The sequence below is a fragment of the Stegodyphus dumicola genome, chromosome 5 (assembly GCF_044657685.1).
Source record: "Stegodyphus dumicola isolate Sdum_Otavi_A_Nest chromosome 5, ASM4465768v1".
Lineage (NCBI taxonomy): Eukaryota > Metazoa > Arthropoda > Arachnida > Araneae > Eresidae > Stegodyphus > Stegodyphus dumicola.
This window is the reverse complement of record NC_140772.1, coordinates 202,861,959-202,877,253: the sequence shown is the minus strand read 5'-3', so window position 1 is coordinate 202,877,253 and position 15,295 is coordinate 202,861,959. Positions and strand designations below refer to the sequence as shown.

Below are 15,295 nucleotides of genomic sequence, written 5' to 3'. Positions count from 1 at the left end.
GAGAGAGAAAAAATTTTCGTCCTGAAAAATTACTTTTTTTTTTATGTACTAAATAACTTATTACAATTTAGGAAATTTGCTTTAATTTGGAGATCAGTTCCATAAATTTATATTCACAATTAGAGTGTTAGTTCATATAATAAAGTAGCTGATGTAAATATTCATATTTCTTAGTAGTAATTGGAAACTTTTTTGCTTTATAAATATATATGAGAACACTGATGTTAGAAGTGTTTATAATGAACGAAATTAAGTTGACCATGCTACCATAACTGTCCTGAAAACAAATTTTTAATTTTGTTTGCTTTGTGAAAATTTTATTTATGTCCATCTTAACAAATATATGTGTTTTGAGTATGAGAATCAAAAATTCTAATTTGTGGTAAGACTTTTTATTTATCATAGAATTTATAATTAGAAAATAGATCTTTCATAATTTTATTTTCTTAGTAACAAACTGAAATAGTTATTCTCCTTCATAGTAATGACACTTTATGCTTCACTCATGAAGTTCTACAGTCTTCATAGTGAATCTCTTCACAAATTTCAGTATTCAAAATCTAGAGGGGACAAAATATATTAGATAGTTGAGAGAAAAATGAACTGTTTGAGAATAGCAGAATTGCCAAATTCTGAAAATTCCTTCTTAGTTGTACAATATATGAAATAATTATTTTAAGTACAATTAGAAAGTACTATTGGAAACTCAAGTACTATTACTTAGTTATTAATTATTACTATTACTTAGTTAGTTACTTAGTATTAAGTACTATTAGAATCAAGTTTCATCAATAATACAAATGTTAAGCTACGTTCTATTTTATTTATTTTTTTTAAGTTTGTATGAATTTAAAATGGAATCTTGATTTGAACAAATCCATTCCACAATACATTTATTTTCTGCTAGAGCTGTAAATTATGACAGCACACCATTTTATAATTTACTAAAGATAATTTTATAGAAATTAATAGTTATTTTAATTGCTAGGATATGTAAAGGTGAAGAACTGACATATGACTACAAATTTCCTTTTGAGGAAGAGAAAATCCCATGTCATTGTAATTCAAGAAGATGTCGCAAGTATTTAAATTGAGAATCTAGGCAATAAGTAAGTATTTTCATCATTTACAATCATATATCATTATATATATATATATAAATATTTAATGTAAAAAAATTAATTTATAAAGTCCTTGTGCAACTCTTTAATAACTAGGAATGTGCAAAAATACATTAAATGACATTTGGGGGAGGTTTCCCCCCATATACTTTATTTCAGTAAAGTGTAAAAATTCAATACAACTACCACCCTTTCAGTGCTTCTTATCATGTAAAAATCAAAACGTTGTTACTATTTAAAATTGCACAAAGACACACACACACTCCTTTTCAGCTTTTAGTTTATTTATGCTGCTTGAACACTGCTAGGGAACAGCTATTCAGAGCCACCCTTCAGTACATAGTTGCAGGAAGACTTTTTGCAAAGCGAATTGTTTTGATCTCCCAGCCCACATGTAATGCAGTGTATACTGTTAGTCATATGAAATCAACCAGTTTGTATAGATATTGCATGTATTGAGAGACTACTATAAATTTTTAGCTGATACTACCATCATTTTTTTTTTTTTTTTTTTCCGTTTGTTTGCCATCATTTGTCACGTCTATCATTTGTTTGGGTACGATTATAAATGAACAGCTGAATGCTTCACATTAGGGCAAAGAATTTGGTCAAAATAGATACAGCAAATTTATCGAAGATTCCTGTCTCTCATATTTAATTTTTTATGATCATTCAATAAATGCTGTTTTTATTGTTTTTATCTTTTCCTTACTACAAAGTATGCACCATTTCATGTTAAAAAACACTATTGTGTTTAAACTTCATATTTGGCATGTGTCTTTTCTCAGAGTAATATTCATTATGACAATAATCAGGTATGCCATTAAGTGTTCCTGTTCCATAGCAGTTCTCAAGCATTGTATTATGTATATGATACACACACATACCTGCATATATATATATATATATCCCCGTGACCCCTCACTCTGCAAAGCAGCATGAAATTGACAAACAGATTTCGAAATGGTTAAAGAAACAAATCATTAAGCCAAGCTGTTCTGATTACGCAAATAATGTGCTAAGCAGGGAAAAATGCGGTTCATTTAGACTATGCCTGAACTTAAACAACACTTAAAACCTGGTGAATCGCTTTCCGAATATTTAATTGCCATGCCAGAGTAATAACAAAATTATTTTGTATGGGTGTAAAACTATTTTTGAATTCAAAGAGAAATTAAAAATTTATGAGAAAATCTGCATTCGAGATACAAAGAATAAGGGTTATTCAAGTACTAACACACAAAATAAAGCACACGCTATACCTAATAAGAGTACAGAACCAGCGTTTGAACGTTTGTGGCTTTGAGGTCCGGATTATAGATCATTCCGGATAATGGACGTCTGGATCATGGAAAGTTTCTTAGTCATTACGAGTTTTACATTCTAAGTATCAAGTATCTTCGCAAACAGTATTTCTACGCTTCTACATCTGTTGTTCCTACTTCAATACTTCTCTGAAATTTTGCTTTTATTACATATATATGATGAGGAAATTTGTCTCATCACTCTAGAGTGTAATTTCATTTTATAAAATTCAGAGTTATTTTGTGTGAACTACATAAAAAATTTAAATTGATATCATTAATACATAGGATAATTGATAAAAAAAATTAGTATAATTCTCCATTGCTTTCAAGCTAAAAGCACCAAATTTATGCAGTATCTTCATACACTCATGGCATGCAAAAAATAGTTTTTGAATACTGATATTAAAATAACACAAATTTGAAAGAAAAATGTTTCCTGGGGCAAAAATACAATGGCAGTTCCTGACAGTGATTCATTCTGTTTATGTGAATTTTTATGCTTAAAAAAAGATTTTTTACACAAGAAAGTTCCAACCTTCCATATATGTATTTGTTAGCACTTGGGGTATCTTATAGTCTGTTACTTTTAAAAAAGTACTTCATGATATTTTTGGTCTTCCCTCATTTACAGTCGCAATATATGCCTTTATCACTGCGCAACACTTATTTACTAAATTTGAGGCTATAGTTCAAATAAACCTTCATTCATATGCTTTTATTAAGAAGTGAAACTTGCTAAATGAAATGGAGCAAGCAAAAAAAAAGTTAGAGGATTCAACAATTTCAGCAGCTGTCATTACCATTATTAAGATGCAAGTCATAGGAGGAAATGATCTTGCAGTGTCTAGTCCAAAGTAATAAACTTTTAGAATGATTTGGAATTCTGAAAACCTGTAATCTAAAGCATCAAATTACTGAGATGGGTTTAATTTCAAGATGTTGTGAGCCAATTCTTTTTTGAGATATTCACATTTTCCAGGCGCTCGGAAGGATTTTTTGATCTCTCTACATGTATGCATCACAGTTAACACCTTGAAAGGCATACACTTTGTACAGCCACTCGACTTTCAGTTTACCATAAACTATGATACCTGTAGCCTTTTTAAGATACTGCTGTTATAATATCTTGTCTTTTGCTTTCCAAATGTATCATTGGAGTCTCAACTTTCCCAATTTAGATGGGAGACTGATTTCTGTGTAAACTCCCGCCAACCCGATTAACAGCATGTTTCTCCTGACATTTTCTTATTCTTAAAACTTCTAATGATTTTTATGTATCTTTGCTTAATGCTTTGTTATTTGTATTTTGAAAAGTGATTTTTGGGTTCGAAAGCACCTTTTTTTTTTTTGTCTCCATTACATATAAAAAGAAACCAGTAAGACATTTGCCATGCTTTTGCTTTGTTTGTGAGAGCATATGTGTCTGAAAACATCATGTTACAATTCTCCAGTGAGCATCAAGTTCTGCTGCATATATTAGCCAATGAGCACAAAACAAGGTTGTTGTTTCATTTGTCTCATCACTGAGCATTGCAAGTTTAATATGCTTTTGAGAAACAGTTTAAGAAACTGCGATCCTTTGTTGTAGTTGTGTTTGAAAAAGGGAAAATACACATCTTCTTTTAAAAAATCATACACAGATAACGTTCCTTCTATTATTTCATTAAGTACTATATTTGCAATGTGTAACGTTTTGTGTCTTTGCAGTTTTTTCGATTTCGAAGTGTATATATAGGCCAGTATTCTTAAACATGTGCATACATAAAAATGCTAGGCCAGCGGGAATTGTATTTGGGGGGTGGGGATTCTTCCACGGAAACAAAGGACCAAAAAGTTATTAATGCAGAATACCTGTTCCTATGAGAGCAGAACCTGCCACTGAATGCATCCGATGATGCTGCAGCTTTATTTAGAAAAATGTTACCTGACAGTGAAATTGCTAAGAAATACTCAAGTAGAGGGACAAAAATGTCTGCAATTGTTAAAGAAATAGGTATGAAAAATAAATCTTTAGTTATTGATTTCATTAAAACAGCTCCATTCTACCTCTCTACGAATCGAAATGCAAAACTGTATCCAATAGTTATTTCTTTTTAAGAGTCTTCAGAAATTGAATGGAATTTTACTTTTTGTCTCGATTTTAGAAGGAAATTCGACAGGCTTTAATAGCATTTAATATAGCATAAAATTTGAAAAGAAAATGCAATTTCTCTGGATAATTACTTAGCACCTGGTACTGACAATGCATCAGTAATGGTAGGCTTTTTAAAGACTGGTGAAAAGAAAGTTCAGATTTGCAGCTTATGAGGTGCACCTGTGACCTCTTAAATTTAGAAATTGAAAGAGGGGCAGCTTTTTTACCAATAAGTGTGGATGAATGCATTGTTGGTGTTAACTGTTATCTAGCAAGGAATTCTGAAAGGAGGGGGAAATTGAAACAATTCCAACAGCTACATAATAAGTGAAATAAGAAAAAATTTTCGAAACATGTATGTACATGCTGGTTATATTTAGACAAATGCTTATCTAGAATTCTCAGCCAATGGAACCCACGTTTCACATTTTTTGAAGAAAAATGCTCCTGGAGTTAAGAAAAGGGTCTATTGAAAGTTATAAGATACCTAAAGTAAATGGAGATATAGTACTAATTCTGCTGATAAAAGTGAGCAATTTAATCGGCAGTTTTCAAAATATTACTGCAAAATATAAGCATAAATATGATACAAAGTTATCTCAAAATAAAGAAATAGCTCAACAAGTAAAACATTTCCGAATTACTGTAAGTTTATCTTGTGAAGAATAAATATTTATGCTTTTGTCTTTGAACTTTAAGAAAACATTTTGGTTTTTTGTACACTCCATTTTACCATATTCAGTGGTATTAGCACAATTCTACAGTACAGAATTCCATCAATTCATGTTGTGCCATTAGTGATTATCAAAGATTATTAAAAAAACCTTTGTTTTGTCTTCTAATTAATTTATGATAAGGTAGAAAATCAGAAAAAAGAGGAAAATTTGGTAATAGAGGTTCAACTCACAAAATAGCAGAAGAACTTTCAGAGAATGCAACAGTAAGTTTTGTTTCCATGTTAGAAGCTACTTCTGCTCAGTAATGATTACATACTATATTAATTTCCAATCAACAATAAAGTGATTTTATATGTAAAGTTGCAGATGTTTTTGCTGTAGCAAATGCATCTTTTTCTGATGCACTTTTTTTGTCCAGTTTTATGTCATTTGGTGTAGAAAGATGATGATATTGATGTTGGAATTATTAAAAAAAAAATTCAGTCACAGTTTTGCAGTTTCTGATTAGAAAACTTGGAAATAAAGTTATAAAAACCAGCAAGGATCGACACCCAGTGGAGTTTAATCTAAAACTGAAAGGTGTTGATGGAACTTTAAAGTACAGGGAACTATTTAGAATAATGCTGGCCATTCTGATGGTTTCTCATAGGTAATGGACAATACAAGGAATTTTTTATTGTTTAACTGAAACAGTAAAAGTAAATATTGGATAGGCAAGTGTATGCCATTGGATTTACACACACACACCAAAAAAAAAAAAAAAAAAAAAAGTATTAAAAGGTACAAATATTTTTTTTGTACTATTTGCATTTAAGAATTAGTAATTGAACATTGAGATATTAATTAGTTACTATTTAAAGTTAATTCGTTATTAAAAATATTTTCTTTCTATATTTTTATAATTTAAAAAGTCTTTTGTCATTGAGAAAATTCTGGTTTTTGATTGTCATGGGTTGGCAAGTATGATATAGTTATATAGAGAGCTAAACAGAAAACATATTCCCAGTGCTAGCTAAATAAAAAATGTATCTAAATACAGAGATAGTGTTTTGAAATGAATTAATATCAAACTATTATGTGGACTTAATCAGAGTGGCTTCTTACATGTTAAGATCATGGAAGGCATTGGTAATGAGTCCTTAATAGATGATAATACTCAAATTCACCGACAGATGCTTGAGTATTTGAAAAGTAATTAATTAAAGACATTAATTTTATAGAAAACAATTGATTTCACAGATATGGGCACCAAGGTGTTGCAACTGGCCAACTTAGGTACCTCCAAAATAAATTATATTAATGTATTGCCTAATTTTACATCTTATTGGATATGTATTGACCACAAATTTTCAGGCATTCACTTACATTCCATGGGGTAACAAGTGTGCTTAAGAAATGGAACTTCTACCATGTAATCTTTTCAAAATTCCTAAGAACAAAATGAAAGTCATTGCCAGTTTTGTATTTCTGTCAAGGAAAATCATATCTCTTGTCAAATGTTTAAGTTCATATTTTTTGCATAACTTCATTTTGCTTTTGCATTATTGTTAATATCATAAATGAAACATTTATTTTTGCATTTTCACGAGTTACGAAAAGGTATTGCTTAATTTTGAATCAATGCAGATTTTTTGCAAATTTAATGTTTCTAGTTTCTCTAAACAATGGAAGTTAGTTCATTTGTATCAATTATGCTTTAATTTTTCATTCCTGTGTATTAATATACTATTGAATTATTCCCTAACACAAACACCATAATTAAACGAGCAAGACCACTGGATACTGGTACTTAATCTCTGATTTTCTTTTTGATGAATGAATAAACTGGTTGCAAAAGGCATTTCTTTATGTGTCATGTAAATAGTTTTCCTAAGAAATCTTCCACAAAGGTATCTGTTAAAACATACAGTCCTCAAGTACTTTGTTGTAAAAATTAACTTATTTATAAAACATTTAGGTTTCATAGTCTAACATATCCAGAAACTTTTTTTTACATCACATTATCCTTTTTTTTTTTTTTTTTTTTTTTTTTTAAAGGAAAAAGTGGAATTTTAATCATATTTGTTTTCATTTTTATTATATTTTTGTGGTACATCCTAAGAACATGGCATATGTGTTTTATTTTTAAGAACAAATCTCTTCTTCCAACAGTTCTAAAACTTTTGAAGGTACAAAGCAATAGCCAATAGAATCACAAGAGGAAATCAGATATGTTTTTGAATGATAAAGGATTTTTCATATGTTGTGATAGATTATCATTTGTTAGCAGCAAAACTATAAGTTTTTTTTCCTTCCCCCCCCCCATTTGTCTGATACCTATTTCCTGGGTAAGTCCATTTTACCTTCCATTTAAACATTCAAACTTCATTTATGTATTTATTATTAGATCTGTGTATTTTCAGATACATTATGTAAAAATATTTGGTAATTATAAAATTATTAGAGTAAATTAAAGAAATATCAAAATTGCTAAAATATTGGCGACCCACAATTTAAAAAACTGCTGTAGAAGTTGCCAAGTTATTTTGTATTACATATTGCCAGAAAAGACCAGTTTCATCAGCACTGTAAATTTGGAGATTATTTTTAACTATTAATGATTTCATTCATCTGCAAATAGTTCAGCAGCTTCAAAATCAGCTAAAGATTTTAACCTGAAATTCTTAATTTCTTTATATCATGGCGGTTTTTAAATTTGGTTAACCAAACTGTCGAGTATGTGTACTCAGTTTTTAAGTTTGTTTCTTAGTGAAATATTTTAGTTTGCATCTAGCATGTGACCCGTCAATGGCATGCCCTCACTGTAATGCTGTCTGACCCATTCAATTATCACTTTGTCACGAGCTTCACTTTTAGTGTAACAAATCATTATTCTCCTATTTGTTGCGAGCAGGGTGTCGGCATCCACAAAAAATTCATAAAGATCCTTTTTCTGTTTTCTTATGTTATATACAGTCGACTTTCCAATGTCATACTACTCGCATAATTTTGAGACAGATATACCTTTACCCATTTTTTGCAGCAATTCCACTTTTTGTTTAATGGACATCAAAGCATGCTTTCACTTTGTAGATCCGGTTACAGCTCCAGAATTAGAAACTCTTTTTGACATGATCGAAAGTTGAAATTTTAATTTTCATCAAATTGCTGTAATAAAAACAGCCTGCAAAAAATAATTAAGCTGGATCAAATCAGAAAGTTAAGAAACAGTGCAAACTGATATATTGGCTGAAATTCCTTGAAATCAGTAAAGTATAATTTTAGCTTAGATTAATAACATCCACTTATACATTATTGGCTAAGTATCATGAGATGGGTGATGAAAGACAAGTTGTTTTGCTAAATTTTGTCTTGCCTCTATCGCGCACTGAGACAATTAAGCCTGATTGTATTGGTTTAGTTATTTATTGTACTTGTGTCTAATTCTTGCACATGCTTAAGGTATATCTGAATCCTGAATAAATAAATTCCCACTTAAGGTTTATCAAGGGCTGGTGCTAGATATCTTACTGCCTGATGCAGTCTCTACGGGTCCTAAATTCGGCTACCAAGCACCTCCCTAAGTTCTAATTTTTTTCTGCCCCTAAATTTTAGATCCCAGTGCTTTTCCTAAATTCTAAAAATATTTTCATGTTTTAATTTTATTGCTCGGTGCTTCTCTAAATTTCCAAAATCATGCCTACCCTAAATTCTGTCACTTGGTGCAGCCATACGAGCTCTGTCGCCGATTCTAAGTTTATGTGAAAAACCAATCAATTATTCTTAATACAAATAGTACCTTAATGTAATCTTTTGGTCTACGAGTATTATTAACAATATCTATTTTTAGCATATGGAAAGAAAGTTTTGATAAATTTTTCCTCTTCAATATTTCTTAGCATGTTTAACTTAAATACGTAATCATTGCCAAGCGTAATATTGTCAACATGAAAGGTTACCATACTCTTTGTACTAATATTTAAAAAAAAAAAAAAAATTGGTTGGGCATCGCTGCATGAATCATTATTCAAATTGTCATGTGTTGATAAACATGCAGTGATGAAAGCAAAATATAATAAATAATGATTCACCAGGTTGGCATCAGGGATATAAAATATTAGTACACATAAAATCAATGATGTTTCTATGTAGAATGTTTGGGTTTCAGATATATACCAAGCAGATACGCAGCTAAGGAGCCTAATTACTGATCACACAAATTTTTGCTAAATTATTGTTTCTTTAATAATGGGGTATTTATTTAGTGCTGAAGGGTCATCAAGAATTGGGACTATCCACATGTTTTATCTACAGGGAGAAAGAAATCAAATGCTCATGCTTAAAGCATTTAAAAAAAGTTGTTGGCAGTTTTGAGATCCGAATTTTAGATCATTCTGAATAATGGTTCTCCGGATCTCGGACGTTGTACTCTATAATGTTCAAGAAATTTTAATCCATTGTAAAAATTGAAAATTTATTACTAAACTAGAAAATGGCACACATTTCTGCTTGGTTTTTCTTTGCCCTGACTGCTTGATCAAATGGTTTCAAAAAGTTAATGTCACTACAGCATCATCAGTAGAGTGCAAAGTTTAACCTTTTCCTGTGGGCTACACAGACTAATTTTTTATGTATTAGAGCCATTTATTCAGCTTTTTTTTACAGGAAGGTGCAGAAAAAATAAATCAACAGGTTCTTACTTTCTACTCCATATTAAAAAGTAAATTTCTATAATTAACTGAAATTTCTTGAGGTACATTTAAGTTAGTAAACGTGCAAGGACATATATCTGTCCTAGTTGCTGGGAAAAGGCTAAATATTTTTTATTTCTGATATCTGCCAGAATTGAAGCCAGCTGTCGCAGGCAAGAAACTTGATTGCCAATCCATTTGGCTATTGTAGTATGTATCAAAAAATAATTCCTTGAATGTAGTTACTGTGTTGGCATGATGATATGGGAGCTAACTGATATAGTCTTGGGCCTGGGTTCAAATCTCAGAGAACGCATGAATGTTTGTAAATGTACGTATTTATATGTTTTTCTTTGTGGTGTACTTGATCTACTGGAGAGTCATAAAGGTATAGTGGAAGGGAAGGAGAGATGGGAGACTCTTCAATCCATACTATTTGATGTTCTTCATCAAAATTGGGATGAAGCTTCCCTTTTCTCAAGAGTTTTGTCTGCCCCTTTTGCTGCACCCTAGGCAGCATTCTCGGTGATGAGACATTCTCTGTTGGCCATTCTCAGTAAAAGTATTAAAATGTAAGCGTCCAGCCATTTGAAAAAATGTCTTGAATGCAATAAGAAAAAATATAAGGAGGAAATATTTTACTTCTTAATTGGATGAGCAAAATATTTGCATTTCCAATAACTCTAATTTACTTAAAAGAAATTGCCACTGGCATTAAGATGGTAATTTCCATTTATGGAGGAATTTAATGTATTTCTGTTGATTCTGTTATCTACTTTATAAAGCCTGATGGAGCCATCTTTTTGTTATAATCTGAAAAGAAGTTCCATGCTTTCAAGGACTTTCTCAACAGCTAAAAGATTTTTTGTTTAAAAAAAAGGTCACAGCAATATGAATTTTAAGTCAGAGATCCACTTATTGCCATCCAGGCTCTGTGATACCTGATAATTTTACAGAGATAATTAGAATGCTTTATTTTAGTTAGTCCTGGCTGTGCAAATCTACTTCACAAACAAAATAAATTGAGATAGTAATAAAGTATTCAATATCTTGATCAGTCACACATAATTTTGAGCCCAGCAGACATTTTCAAAGCTGCTTTCATTTTGTTTCCAATTTCTCTTTGTTCTTTTCCCCCTTTTTAACTACTTTGGAATTTCTATTAAAAATGCTGTGCATTTTTAAGAATTCAAAATTTTTATTATCCTCTGTATATAAAAAAAAGTATGAATGTGATAAACAAAAATAATTTTCTGATTCCTTTCCTTCTGACAAAAATATAAAAGGTACACCCACAACATAACTGGACAAATTGAAAGACCGAACAATAAAATAAGAAAGTGAAAAGAAGAAGAAATGTATATATAAATATATGCTGAGTTAAAACCAGTTTAGTTATTTTTTCATTTGCATATCAAAATGCTGAAGTTATTTGTATTTACTGAGAAGACATTGCACATACACAAACAAAAAAAAAAAAAAAAAAAAATCTGTTTCGATATGGAATAATGCGAATATTAAATTTTGTGACAAATTAGGTGAATCTGCTACCGAAACATGAAAGATGATTTAAACACAAGTGTATGAATGGTAAAACCACTTTAAATATGGACGCAAGCACATTGAAGATGAACCAAAGATATGGCACCCGTCAACTTAAAAGACTGGGATAAATGAGGAGAAAATTCATCCTTCAGTAAAATCTGATAGACAAGAACTCTGGAAATTTTAGATGTGCTTCGGGTAAGCAAAAAAAGTTGTAGGTTAATTTTAATTCAAAGTATGAAAATGGAGAACATTCATGCTCAATTTGTGCTTCGAAGCTGATATCTGAGCTGATTTTTTCCTTTTTCCAAAGCCACAAAAGGTCAGAGATTCGAAAATGTCTCAGATATTAAATCAAATATTAAGCATATTTTACGAATGGTTAGTCCCAACAGCGTTTATAAACAATGTTTCGATGACCTGAAAAAAACATTGTCAAAATTATATAGACTCTTCTGGTTATTATTTTGACAGATAAATTTATCTGAAGGTTAGTAACATTTTTCTTATTTATGAAAAATTGTATGGTTACTTTGTGGGCACACCTGCTACTATACAGAGGCTGTTCACACATTTTTTAGACTGCTTTGCTGTGAAAAAAATTGCGTGCTTGGAAATTTTTTTTTTTGTAACTGCAACTATATTTTTGAAATTGTAAATTATTGTCTGCTATTTGACAATTTCGCTTTTGTGCAAAATGGCACTTTTAAAGAAGCAATGGATGGAAGGCTATGTTTGTGCTGTTTTGAAGAAAATTATTCATATTTGTTAAAAATGCTATAAAAAGCCATGATTTTTCAGTATCTAAAGCAGCAATAGATAATATTATCAATACAGAAGGAAAAGAATGTCAAAGTTTGGCTTCAAGGAGAAAAATTGTTCAAAAAGTATATTCAAGGGGGGAAAAACGGAATGTTTCGAATGTGGCAATGTTAAGAACTTTAATGTTAAAAGAAAGTCTTCGAATTTAAAAGATAGTTGCATAATCATTAAAATGCTTGGTTTCAACTGTAAACATAGTGATTAATGCTGATTTGAATCTTAAAAAGGCTAAAAAGTGTAATGGCATTGTCTTTTTCATTACATATCACCAAAAGCAAAACACGCTGCAAAATTCTGTGTAAGAAACAGTTATTCAGAGAAAAATGGAAAACTGTTGTCACAACAGATGAATCTTGGGTACATTTAAATGACTGCAATAAAAAGAGATCATTACTATCAAAGAAAAAAAAAATCTTAGAACATGGTTCAAAGAATCTACAGAAAAGTTTTTCAAAGGGATTTATGATTGTTGTTGGTTTTTGATATAACAACAAATAAAAATTAAAGAGAGAGCAGAAAACTCCACATATTATCAGGAACATATTTTATACATTATATTCAAATATGGAATATCTTATCTTTACCCACAATGCCATCTATCAGTAGAACTGCATCAAGACAAAGCAAATAGCTACACATCAAAATCCACTGTTAATTTATTGAAAAAAATGCAACAAGAAATGGGTATCAAGGCCATAACCCTTCATTCATATCCCTACTAAATCTCCTGATCCATGGATTTTTGCATTTTTGAACTTTTAAAAAGCTAATTTCCAGACTTCAATGTACAACTGTCTTTGGAAAATTGTTCAAGAGGAATAGGATAAAATACCACTTCCGATACTAAAAAAAGGCTTTATTGTCTTGGAAATTATGGTGTAGAAAGGTAGTAGGGTTATCAAATGGAGCATTCAAACATAAAAAATTTAGGTAAAATCTTTCTGTAAATGTAATAAAAATTGTCTAAAAAATATGCGAACAGCCTTAGTATTGATGATTTCAAACAGTTTATGTGAAAATATGATTAAAAGAGAACCTAATTTGAATGCAAAAGAATTTTCTTTTTAATCAATTCACCTAAATTGTAACTGTTTCTGTATGTGGAATTTAGATTGCATTATTTAATTACGGCAAAGCACATGAGGCTGTATATCGAAAGTCTCTGCAAAGATTCAAGGGCTGTTTTTTAATACATACTTGGGAATTTCTGTGTTGGGTATTCCATGGTAAAGTATTCGAATAAAATTAAACTTTCTAGTTATTGAATACCTTTTTTATAGAAATTTTGAAGGAAGAAAATTAATTGCAACTTCTTCAAAGAGACAATACACACTTCTATGTTCTGTCGTCTTCAAACGGAAAATGAATTTATTTCTTTAAATTAATATCAAAGTAATAATATTTTTTGTAAGATAAAAAGATTATTTTTTAAAAAAATGCTACAATTAATAAATGTGATAGAATTAACAAAATGATCCAAGAGTCTTATTACCCTCTTCAAATTCCTAACTTCTATATATCACCTTGGTTGTTAGCTTATGTTTAAACATCCTTATACAGTCAAAAGTCGTTAATTCGGACACCCATAATCCAGAATGATCTATAATCCGGACCTCAAAGCTACAAACTTTCTGCGCATGCGCATAAGACCTTTACGGCTGCGAATATGCATGTGCGCATGCGCAAAATACGTTTACGAATGCGCGTTTAATGTATAACGGACGGTATAAGCTAAGCTAAAATTATCTAATTCAGTTAATGTTGCAGATTGCGTTGTTCCTTAATCTTCGAATTGGATCCGGATTATTATTTTTTGCAGACTGTTAGAGCAATTTTATAAAAGTAAGCTTGAACTTTCGATTATGTCAAATAGAATTTCTGATATATATTTACTAATATGTAAAAACTCTACAAAGCGAAAGTATGTTTCGAAGTCCATTAAAAAAAAGTGGAATTGCTGCAAAAAATGGATAAAGGCATATCCTTTGTTTATCTAACCATTCCGAAATCTGTTTATCAATTTCACGCTGCTCTGCGTGTGTGAGGGGGGAGGGGGAACGTTGCGGCGCGCAGTGAACTGGAAGTTGATCTGTCAGCACTATCCTTATCTTCAGGGCAGATGTTTTTATTTTATTTGGCTTATAATTCCTTACTAAATTGTAGTATTTCATCTTGATGTACTCCGTCTTTGATATGATTTAAATCAAATTCCTCGTCATTATAATTCGCTTCCGATAGCGAAGAAAGTGACACAGAATTTATTAGTGTTTATTGAAAACGAAAAAATTTCGATTCACAAATTAATCGGTATTCTCGACACAGCAATTATAGGACTTGAACAGCGGAACTTTGTAACTGAACAAGAAATTATGTCTGTTTATAGAATTAAAGAGAAAGTATTATCACATAAAAAACGAATCAACTTAAACAACTTACATTGAAAGAAATGTTTAATAAAGTAAACAAATAAATATTAAGCTTCTTTTTTTTTTTTTTTTTAAATTTTGATACCCTTTAGATCATAATTGTTCTTTATTTCATAAATTATGGTTTCATATTTTTAATTTTATAATTTCTGCATGCCATCTTACCAGATTTAAACTGATGATCTATAATCCGGAATCGCCGAAGTCCCAATGAGTCCGGATTAACGACTTTTGACTGTATATCTATGTTAACATCATAATTTTCTTATATCAGAATAATGCAGCACCATGTAATTTTACAAAGTATAGTATACTTTATAATTTTTATGTATACCTGCCTAACAATTCATCAATATTCTAGTAACCTTTCTGGTATAACTGTTTCTTAATAATGCTTAAAAGGTAATTTTTATGACATGAAATCACGGCTTCCTGTAGGCCATTCATTTAATCTGCCGGATTAGTTGCTACAGCACCAAAAATCTTTCAGCTGAAATGAAAATACAGATAAGAAATATACTTCTGTACAAAAGGCATGGGAGACAATATGACTTCCTGACCAATCTGAACAACAAGCAGCTGAGTGATTATAA

General features: G+C 30.6%; 2 protein-coding genes across 6 annotated transcripts in view; one reads left to right on the top strand and one right to left on the bottom strand.

Annotated features, from left to right (window-relative positions):
- The window catches only part of trx (histone lysine N-methyltransferase trithorax), a 215,579-nt gene that overhangs the window by 199,019 nt on the left and 1,265 nt on the right, over nucleotides 1-15,295 (top strand). For 2 of the 3 annotated variants that reach the window (XM_085817559.1, XM_085817560.1), the window contains one exon: nucleotides 989-1,109. In XM_085817559.1, coding sequence (XP_085673685.1) covers nucleotides 989-1,094 — 106 coding nt within the window. In that variant the 3' untranslated portion in view covers nucleotides 1,095-1,109. Of the gene's footprint in view, nucleotides 1-988; nucleotides 1,110-7,390; nucleotides 7,567-15,295 lie in introns of all 3 variants that reach the window. The other variant, XR_015041387.1, reaches the window with a different exon arrangement.
- Nucleotides 377-15,295, bottom strand: part of LOC118186604 (uncharacterized) — a 66,588-nt gene continuing 51,669 nt past the window's right edge. For 2 of the 3 annotated variants that reach the window (XM_085817563.1, XM_085817561.1), the window contains exon 10: nucleotides 377-560. The gene's annotated coding sequence lies outside the window, so the exon portion shown is untranslated. Of the gene's footprint in view, nucleotides 561-14,755; nucleotides 15,193-15,295 lie in introns of those variants that run through there. The other variant, XM_085817562.1, reaches the window with a different exon arrangement.